General features: G+C 43.5%; 1 protein-coding gene across 1 annotated transcript; it reads right to left on the bottom strand.

Annotated features, from left to right (window-relative positions):
- Positions 1 to 2577: 2577 nt before the first annotated feature.
- On the bottom strand, positions 2578 to 10133 carry LGALSL (galectin like). Its single transcript, XM_028515578.2, has 5 exons — positions 9551 to 10133; positions 8672 to 8743; positions 8435 to 8523; positions 7630 to 7807; positions 2578 to 5726 (listed from the first exon to the last, which is right to left on the bottom strand). Exons 1-5 carry the CDS (start codon positions 9584 to 9586, stop codon positions 5583 to 5585), a joined length of 519 nt encoding a protein of 172 aa, XP_028371379.1. The 5' UTR covers positions 9587 to 10133; the 3' UTR covers positions 2578 to 5582.
- Between the last annotated feature and the right edge of the window lie 1109 nt (positions 10134 to 11242).

Genomic DNA, 11242 nt, shown 5'->3' with positions numbered 1-11242 from the left:
ATGGGTGGCCCAGCAAAAATTTATTTACATGTTTGTTCTTTCTGCCTGTAGATGACCTGCTTTCCACTTGAAATCCTAAACCCCTGCCTCCTTCTCCTTTGTCCAAAATGGTTTACAATCCTCACCTGTTCAATGCATCTTCCAGTCTCATTCTATGGCACCCCTGAGTGTAATAAATTTTAGACGTTTTCTTCTGCTAATCTGTTTCATGTTAATTTGATTATTAACCCAGCAAAAACTTAGAAGGTGGGAGGAAAATTTATTTTCCTCACCAATGTCATATCCCCCAAGGGACCTTCCCAGCTAGGCTGGGGGTAGGGGAATCTCTCCTATCTCTGCCCAACAGCCTCAGCAAATTGTCCCCACCTTAACTGGTCTCTCCCTGCCTATTTTTAACTGCAAAAGCTATGAGACCTACCTCACATCTTTGCATACTTCAAATTTTTTAAAAAGGGATTAATAAAACTAATTAAGGTATAAGTAGGACCCTAAGTCCAGCATGTGAGTCAATATCTCTGTGCTTAGCACCCGTCACTGAAGCTAGGAAAACTTATAAGCCATAGTTTTACTTGTCGGTAAAATGACCAAGGGATAAAGTTTCCTTCCTAATCATTAAAACCACAGGAAAGAGAAGGCAAGCAAAATGCAGTTTTGCTCTTGAATATATTGTACTAGGACTGTATCTTATAATTTATTAAGAATCCACTCTATCCCTAACAGGAAAGAGGTTAAAAAAAACTGATAGACCTACACAATGGAATACTGCTCAGTAATAACAAGGAAAAACTATTGATACACACGACATGAATCTCCATTATGCCAATGGAAAAAGGCAACCTCAAAAAATTATACTGTAGGATCCTCTTATTATATGACATCCAAGAAAAGGCAAAACTAAAGGAAAGGGGAATGAATCAGTGGTTGCCTAATTAGGGTTAGAAGTGGGAGGGCAAGTTTAACTACAAAGGTTTAACTACAGGGAATTTTGGGGGGTGATGGAACAATTCTGTATCCTGATTAAAGTGATAATTATATAAATCTAGGCATGTGTTAAAATAATTCATAGAACTGTACCCTCCTCCCAAATAATGAATTTATGTACATTGTGTTTAAAAAGAATTCATTATAGGCTAAAGATAGTATATTCAATAAATGGTGTTGGGAAAGTTGGACAGATATGTGCAGAAAAAGGAAACTAGCCGACTACCTTTCTATACCACACACAAGAGAATAAATTCAAAATGGATTAAAGACTTAAATTTTAGACCCCAAACCACAAAAATCCTAGAAGAAAACATTAGCAGTAAAACCTCGGGCATTGCTCATAGCAATATTTTATCTGATATATGTCCTTGGGCAAGAGAAACAAAAGAAAAAATAAACAAATGGGACTACATCAAACTAACAGGTTTTTGCACAGCAAAGGAAACAACAAAAAAAAAGACAACTCACTGAATGGGAAAATATATTTACTGATACATCTGATAAGGGGTTAATACCCAAAATTTATAAAGAACTTATAAAACTCAACACCACAAAAAAGCCATCTAATTAAAAAATGGGCAAAGGCTCTGAATAAACACTTCTCCAAAGAGGACGTTCAAATAGATATGAAAAGATGCTCAATGTCACTAATCATCAGAGATATGCAAATTAAAACCACAATGAGATATCACCTGACACCTTTCAGAATGGCTATTATCAATAAATCAACAAACAAGTGCTGGTGAGGATGGTGAAGAAAAGGGAACCCATTTGCATTGTTGGTGGGAATGCAGATTGATGCAACCACTGTGGAAAGCAATATGGAGATGCCTCAAAAAATTAAAAACATATCCGCTTTCTCACCCAGTGATCCCTCTTCTGGGAATGTATCTGAAGAAACTCAAAACACTAATTTGAAAGAATGTAAGCACCCGTTTGTTTGTTGCAGTGTTATTTACAGTCACCAAGATACGGAAGCAGCCCAAATGTCCATCAGCAGATGAATGGATAAAACAACTATGGGACATTTATACAATGGACTACTACTTGACCATAAAAAAGAAAAACAAATTTTTACCCTTTGCAATACCATGGATGGACCTGAAGACATTATGCTAAGTGAAATAAGCCAGTCAGAGAAACACAAATACCATATGATTTCACTCATATGTGGAATCTAATGAACAAACTGAACTAACAAGCAAAACACAGACAGACTCATAGATAGATGGCCAGAGGACAGCTAAGGGGAAAGGAAGTGAGGGGGTGGAGGAAGCAAGAGAAAAGAAGGACTCATGGACATGAACAACAGTTTGGTGGTTGTAGCAGGGGAAGGGGGGCCTAAGGAAGATAAACAGCAACAGGAAAAAAATTTAAAGAAAGTAAAAGAATCCACTGCACACACAACATAAACTCATGAGGTCTCTCACGGCCCTGACACAATCTCCTTTCCTTCAACCAGTTTATCAATGTGGGACACGGGAACACGTGGTGTTGGAAGGTGAGTGTGACAGTAGGAAACACTGCTATGTATGGTTTATGGGAAGTATGTCACAACGGTGCCAAATTTAGCATGTTATCAACTGGAAACCATTTTGTAGAAAATGTCTTTATTATAGTGCAAATAACTTTCAGCAGTGACATAATAATGTAAGAACATATTATGCACATTTTACACCACACAGTAAATAAGAAAGTGTTTCTTTGAAAATATCCGTCAGAGGAACATCATCTCTACATTAATGCCGGAAAATGCCAAGGCTGTTTCTCTCAAGGCAGTGGGGCTCCCTCCCTCTTTTTGGATATTTTCTTTTTAATACAAATGAAAAGATTTGCCATTTTAACAAATCACCATCAATTCTATGAGTGATCTGTTAGAGGGTTTTGAACTGAAGGTGGCAAGATTTGAAATGGGGTTTCAAATTTAAAAAATAATAATAAAGAACTTTAAGACAATTCTGGGATAGCCCAGAAGTAGAAGTCACTTCTATTGACTTTTATGCAGATATAAACATTCACTCCAATTTTGATGCAGAAATGGATAGATTGTCTAAAGCCTGCCTTTTATTCCCCCAGAGCCTGACTATTATAACACTGCTTGGTTTTGGTCACATTGCAAAAGAAGGCTCTGGTCAGAAATAACTCCTTACACACCCAGATGCTTTCCTGTGAAGCTTTAAATTGCACTTTCTATCCTGAATTCCCACTGTGGACCTCACATGCCAATGAGAAGGTGTGAACATCATTTGAACATTGTCTCTAGTTTATAGCTAATGATCAGTACTGCTGGGTTAGGCCCCTGTTAATTTACCTATATCTGAATCAAACTATCACATCATTTAGATTAATTCCAAGAGGCTTAACCAAGACCTCATAGAGAAATGAAGGGTTAACAGCCCGTCTTTACACTAAGCTGCCTAAGGGCTTGGCTGCTAACCGGTTAGCTGATAGGTGGAGAGTACAGAGTGTCAATTCCAATCAGTTACACTTCCAACTCCTCTAGTTTCTGCTGAATTATGCAGTGGGTGGGAATGGATGGCCACTCAAGGGAAACCTCCTATGGGGGTCTTCCACCATAAGTAGAATCAAAACCCCTACAGATACATTTCAGGATACCCTCCAAGTTTCTCTACAAACACTCCAAAATCTACTGGCTTTGTGAGCCATGAGAAGTTAACCACAGGCTTGAAAATACCTGGAGCCACAGAACAGCCCTCTTGGCTGAATATGGCTGATTAAGTCAGCTGGTCCATAAAGCTTTTCAATGCTCAGCCAGTCTTGTTTGGGTAAAGTATCTTCTTATATAACACAATGGAACTGTGCTAGACAGTTTCAAAGGTTAGAAGAATCCAAATATATCACCTATAAAAAATTTGAAATTTTAGTTTTCTTTTTCTTAGACTTTGGTACTGAAACACTGTCTACATTCTCAACACGTGAAATGACATGGCCATTTCAGTGCCTCTGCATGTTGTGTAAAAAAACTCAAAAGCAAAGCTGGGCAAGGACATGTCATAATATGACTCGGTATGCTGTACAAACAAAACCTAAATTATATATAAATACACCCCCGCCCCAGCACCCTTTTCTCCCCTTCCCCCCACTACCTGACCAAAACAATGCCAAGGGGCCTTCCCTCCAGGGCCAATGCGGTTGGAGTTTAGCACCCGGGACCACCACCATCCCTTGACTCTTGATGACACAGACAGCACTGCAGGCTCCCACTGGAGGGGCACTGCTGTCTGACCAGTTTCACAGGTGCAGGAATCTCCTACAGCTTAACTGGGAGCATTCACACTGTTCGCTGGACTCAAAGACCTGGAGTTCTGGGGGTTAACACCTTTCAGATAAACTAATCGGTTCACTTCCTAATCTGGGGCCTGTCTTATCCTAGTATCTCAGCAGAGCCAACCAACAAAATAGGAAGCATCTTCTACTCTGAAGCTGCAAAGGCATTGCTTAGGGATACTGGTGAGGGTCACATAATAAAAGTGATATGAGGAGCTAACAGCGTAAGTTGATATAAATTATTTGCAAGTAAGTTATTTGGGGTCATTTGCTTCCGCTTTACACTGCATTCCAGTATCATTTTCATATTATCCTCTTAAAAGTTTATATAATAGTTACTTAAAAATTGTCTACGCAATCACTTCTCATATGTTGTCAATTAGTTTAACAGCAACTTAAGGAGACATTATGTAAATCTAGGGAAAAGTAGCTAGAGTATTTTTAAAAAGCCAATACTGTGCTAATTCACAGTAAGGAGAAAAAGCAGTGTAAATATAATTTTACATTAATTATCAATAACTCAAAAAGCAGTTTTACCAAAATTTTGGAAAGTCTTCCCAAAAGCACTTACAGCAATTTATATCAAGAGATCCTAAGTGTAGGGGTCTGGAGGATATGAGCCAATTCTTTAAGGCAGAAATCCACCTGTTTCATGACTGTGATATGTAGTTTTCCCCCTGGGACCTAAGATATTTGTACATTCAAAAGTTCTTAACTTGTTCTTCTTGAGATATTAATCATTCTCTAATACATATGTTGAGTATAAATAAATATGAGAAAGCTTTAAAAATCTGAATTAACATAATGCTATGCAAAAAAACAAAAACAAAACAGACAACCAAACAAACCTCGAACAGCCTACATTCCATGTAAATACCCTGACTAAGATGTTGGTTGTGCGACGCAATTCCACTTCAGTGCAGAATGAGTTGGCTTCGGCGTGCCGTTTTTGCTGTTATTTTGTCTTTAGCACTTTTGTTTCTAAGCATCACCTTGCTTTGAAGAGATAACTTGCTACCAAATCACAAATCATTACAAATCCACTTCAGTTTAGTCTGAATAAAATCCGCATAAATGTATTACTTTGTTCTGGGAATAAGGGCTCGGTGTCTGTGTGCCAACAGCTTCTTAAGGGCAAACCTCGGCTGAAGTCATTTTGGGTTTAAACTGCAAAGAAGAGACAGTAGAGCTTGCCTTTTGTTTTTGTTTCCTTTTTAAGTCTCCAGATGTTGCCAAGACACTTCTTCCAGACCAACAGTCAGAGAGTTGTGGCACCTGTTCCTGTTTATGAAATAGAGGTGGTTTAAACATCAGCCGAGCTTAGTGATCTGGAGGTCCCCGTTTATCTTTATGGTGTCAATTGCAGATAACGTGTTAATGCGGTGGTAAAAATCAAAAAGTTGATGTCCATCCACAAACACTCTGAAACGTGGGTGCTCACAGAGAATTTCCACCTGGAAGAAATAAAATAATAACCTCAGTTCACAATTTCAATGAGCCCCACTGGGGAAAACAAACAAACAGTGCTTCGTTTTAGAGGAAGAAAGGCAACATCTCACACAGTGCAGTGCAGTGGAATCATACAGAGGCTTTGTTAGAATACAGATTGTTGGCCTCCGCCCCTAAATTTTTCAATTTAGTAGGTCTAGGGTAAGATCTAAAAATCGACATTTCCACCAAGTTCCTGCTTTTGCCGGAAGGAGGAAAACACTTTGTCAACCATTGCTCTACACTATTCAGTATTTTTTAAAAATTAAAAAATTGCTTATGCTTGAACATTTCTCCCTTCTCTTTGCACTCTAGAAAAGTGAAGGTAGCACAGCTTTATTTACATGGCACTTAATGCCTCCACTGTCATCCCTCTGAACAGTCTACCCCATCTTCAGAGGAGACCCTCACAATGCAGAACTGGTGCCTGTTAGTAGCATGTAATAATAGTGTAGACTCTCAAACCTGGTAAACACTAAAGCAGACAGGTTACACAGTAATTACCATTGGAGCAAGGATGTATAATTAACAAGGCTTTGTTAAGCCAAACAGAAATACTGATTCCATATGGTAAAAGCTCTTTCTTCCTCTTTTCATTAAGTAATTCACCATAGAGTTTAATCACTGGTTCTGTGCTGTATACTCATTAAAAGCATTGGTATTCACCATGCAAGGAGAGATTACATATGTGATATTAGTCACATTTAATTCATATTGTTACTAAAATTATATCACCAAGAAGGGCTGACTTCATTTCAGTTTTGTTGTTGGGGAGCATTATATTCCTCTTGGCAGTCAGCAGCTCTGTCTACTCACGCTCATGAGTTATGCATTAAGATTCATAATTAAGAAACTGTCACAGTCAAGAGGAGCTGAAGGGACCATTACCATCCTAGAGGAAGGGATAATGACTAGGGGTGCCTTTCCCAGACTGTGATTAGAAGGACAACAATCTCAAGTCTATCACTGATGTGAAAGGTCATGGATTCTTATTCCCCCTCCCCCCAGACTGTAAGATGGAAAGAAAAAAAAATTCTTCATAAGGCCCTTGTAAATTTCTAGATGAATAGCAACAAGTAGGTAGTTCTGATTTATTAGGAGTATATGCAACACAGAGCTTTTAACTGAGTTGTTATTATTGTGATTTTTGTTAACCAGGAGTAATGTGGACAACTTCATCACTTGGTCTGACATTTCAGTAAATCCTTTATTAACACATTACTGACTTGCATCTCTTACTTGGTGTTGTCCTTCATAGAGGAAGGTGCTGATGCAGCTTAACTGGATGGGAAGTTTGGGCTATGCTTCTAGCCTGGGAGATAGTGGGGAGCAAATTTATACTCATCCAGGCCCACAGGAGAAATGTGTCAGCCACATAGTCTGTGACAATGAAACAGACTGAGGCTACTTAGCCCAGAGGGGGAAACAAAGACAGAGCCAGGGCTTGAGAAAATGAAATGATAACCACTACATTCTTTAAAAAGTCACAACTCATAAGGCTTAGTGCTACCTAAAGGTTGAGGGGGAAAAATGGGGAAGATTAATATTTATTAACCAATCTGCTATTTTGAGACAGATACGTATTATATGCCTAGTCCTATAGTAAGTGTTACATGGAAAGGTATTCTTAACAGTCAGGACATGTAAATGTGGATTTATTTACTGAATGTATTGGCTGAACAGAGCAAGAGCTACTATGGCAAACATTAATTCATATCAACAGAGGTCTTTTGATCTTTTTTCCACCGAGTGACAAATTTCCTGGACATGCAAAAATTCTGGCTACTTAAAGTATTCTTGGCACATGTCAGAGGAGGAAAACATCATCACCCTGCCAGTAGTTGGAGCTGAAGCACTCGAGGTACTCACCCTGAATGGCTGGTCGGGGATGAATGGAAAGTAAGGGATTGCTGACTGTTCTTCACCCCTTTCGCCATTTATACAAGAATTTCTGAGTAGCTGCCGGTCTGTGAACACAGCTTTGAGTTCAATTGCCACATCGGCTGGAGGATCTTCCGAGTCACCACAGGTCAAGCTGATGGCAAAGCTGGTAAGTAAAGATCTTATTTATTCAGGGTTGAATATAACAACATTTAACAATTACCCAGTGTCCCACATTTTCTCCCTCTTCTCGGGGTTTGTCAGCTTTTGACTGGACACTACTCTTTACACAGGAGGTTCGACTAGCTATGGAGAAGATTACAATCAAACCAGTCACAATATTTTGTTACATGAAGGAGGCTCTGGTGGTGTTGAAAATGATAACATTTGGAATTCAAATACCCCAAACTACCCACACATCTGTATCTTAATCCATTTCAGAATTCTCAAAAACACCCCAAAAATTGACCAGGGGAAATAATATCTTATAAATTTGGTTCTCATTTATATTGATAGTTCTCACTCCAAGCATCATGTTTAAAAACCATTTTAAAAAAATTCTTTTGGCCTCCCCAAGGGTCAAAGGGAAAATGATGTGGGCCTATATTTATAATCTCTGATATAAATAGCTGTCTGGAGAAATGATGGCTGGGATTCATACACATTCTTTTCATGGGAACATGGTACTTTCTTGGCACTTCCAACTAGCAACACTGGCCACAGGGAGAGGAAGAGGAGGAGCAGTAAATAGCAGTGGGCAGGACCTTGTAACTGCCTAATAGCTCTGCCTTACCTCTCAGGGTTGAGGTCAACGATGCCCATCACTAACACCTTCTTGCCTGGTCTCATGCCCCCTTTGATATGCCCACAAAACGGAACTATCTGCAAAGGATGAAAAGGGAAACAGGACTTTTACAGCCTGTAAGAGAAGGACCAAGCCCTCAGATCCTGAGGTCCTGACCCATTAGAAAATGCAATTAGAAAGGAACAGGATGCAGGCAGAGACAGAGCACAGAACAAAATCATTTACCAGTCTTGGGAAGTACACGTCGGCTTGAACTGGAGAGCTCAAGGAGTTGTTTAAATGTCCACCATCTAGTTTCTAAAAATAGAATCATACATATTGTCTTTCCAAAGGCTCCTGTTTTGGGGAGTGGGGGTGCGGAGTATGGGAGAGTGCCAGGAAGAACCTACACAGATCTGCCGGAATCCAACAACCCTTACAGAATACTGGCAGCGTCTGCAGATGCTGCCGCCTCACTGTCCATTGAATAATCGCATAAACCCCCGGAACAAAACCCGTCCCTTCCAACTGGTAGCTAAGCCTCTGAAGATATCCAGACCCTTCAGATCTAGCTCAAAATCAAGGTCGAGGCACACCGGGAAGCCTGAGCCCAGCACAGAAGAAGGGCAGGCCCCTCTCCAACCGCAAACGCATTCGCACCCGCAGTCTCACAGGCCCGTTCTCCGGGACGTGGCTGGAGCGGAGCGGCGCGCTCAACTTCTCCGGGGAGCAGCAGGCGCGGACCCACTTCCAAGGGGGAATCCCCAGTCGGGGGTGGACGCGAGGCGCGCGCCCCAACACACTCAAGCACGCGCACCCACACACGTGCAACGTGCACACACCTGGCTGGGGGCTGCACGGCGCGAAGGAGGCTGTTAGTTACCCCCGTCCTGCCCCCAAACACCCTCGCCGCCAGCGGCGCCCCCGGCTCAGCCGGGGGCACCCCTCCCGCTCTCACGCCGGCTGCGCACTAGGGCTCCTGCTAACAGGTACCGGAGCGCCTTCCCACGGTGGGGGCGCCAGGCTGGGCCTCAGTTTCTCTCCGCCACAGCTCGGCTCGAGCAGGCGGCGCGGCTTAGGGGACCTCAGGAAGGGGGCGCCTCGCGTGCTCCCAGCCACACTCACCACTACGGCATCACTGTCGGCCACCGATCCCGCCATCTTCTTGCAGAGCGCGGCGGACTGCACGGCTGGAGGCCGGGTGTCGGGGGACTAGAGACTCTGCCAGCCGACAGATCCCGGGGTAGTCCTGCGCCGGGCGGGGGCGCGGGTCCGAGAATGACTCGGGCGCGCGCACACACACGGACGCGCGCTGGCGCGCGCCTGGGCCCCACGCCGACCCGGTAGGCAAGCCAGAGAGGTGGGGGAGGGGAGTTGGAGGCGGCGCCGGCCGGGAGGTCGGAGGTGGCCGCAGCCGCCCTGACCGCAGCTGACGAGTCGGGCTGCCTTCTGCCTCAGGGTCCTGCTGTCGCTGCCCGAAGAAGAAGGGTGGCAAGGGCTGCACCGCGCCGGCCCTGGGCGGCATTTAAAGGCCGCAGGGGCCCAGCTTGGGAACCGGGAACAGGGCGGGGACCCGGCTGGGCTGCCGCGTCTTGCTCAGCTTGCCCTGCCTCTCGGCCATTGGACGTTGGCAGGAGGCTGGGGCGGGAGGGACGGGCCTGTTCGGGTAGGGGTGCGTGGGGGTGCCAGGACCAAGTCAGCCCTCCTGGGAGTGAGGGTGGGTGGGGCTGGGGTGGGGATGGGGAAGTGAGGGAGCATACCAGGTGACAGGTGCTTGTGACATCCCCGCCCCTCCCTTACAGCCAACCCCCTTCCTTCTCCAGCTGTATCCTGGGGCACGTGGGGCAGTGGAGGCCGAGGTCTATTGAAGACTGGAGGTTGTGGGTGTTATTCCAGAGCTCGAGGTTTCTTTCAGAGAACCCCCCCCCCCCCCCCCGCCAAAAAAAAGTGGGAGGAAAGAGCCTTTCAGCTCTCTAGGGTAGAAGGATAATGAAAGGTCTGTAGGTTTGCATAAGTAAATATTTGTCCCAACAGCCAGAGGCAGAGGGGATTCACGGTGGGTACTTTTATATCCCAGGAGATGAGATACAGAGCAGACCTCCCTCACCTGTGGAAGGATGGGCAAGCCTGGGGATCCCTGAAGGCTCTTTCAGGCAGGGATCTGGCTAAGTCTTACCAAAATTAACTGGGCACAGCGGCTGTCCTCAAAGAGCCTCTGTTTGGACCCTGATTTTTACAGGAGACCTGCCCGGTGTAGGATAATAAACTTGTCACTGAAAATCTTTGTGGAGTGATTTCCAGGAGATGCACCCCTCTTTATTCCAAGGCACAAATTCCTTTATGGTGGGTCCACATTAAGATGATTATGTAACTTCTCAGATAAAACTGTATCAACATACATAATGGTGACATCTTGGCTTAAACATTCCATTATGTAGAATCATCAGGGTGTTTTACACTAATAAGTAGAGAGCACGTGTGACCTACTGCAATCCCAGAGGGGCCCTGCCAGCCACTGTTGCTGGCTGTGTGGCCTGGAACATCACTGCGGCTTTTGTGTCTTAGCTTTCCCTTTATGGACCAGAGCTAATTGTGGTAATCTCAGTAGAGTAGGGAGAATTACCTGCACACGCTTGTGAGCCACAGTCATCTGTGTGTTTTCTGAATTAGGCACTGAAGTGCTACACAGTTGTGGCTCACAGTTTTGCCCTTGTTTACCAAACTTAGCTCAAAATCACACTTAATTGATTACTTAAAAAGTATTGGGCAGCTATAGAAAACTACTGAAATTTTAAAAGTGTACTTCGGGGTATATCA

The sequence above is a fragment of the Phyllostomus discolor genome, chromosome 6, assembly GCF_004126475.2.
Source record: "Phyllostomus discolor isolate MPI-MPIP mPhyDis1 chromosome 6, mPhyDis1.pri.v3, whole genome shotgun sequence".
Classification (NCBI taxonomy): Eukaryota; Metazoa; Chordata; class Mammalia; order Chiroptera; family Phyllostomidae; genus Phyllostomus; species Phyllostomus discolor.
This window is presented reverse-complemented; position numbering and strand designations above follow the sequence as displayed.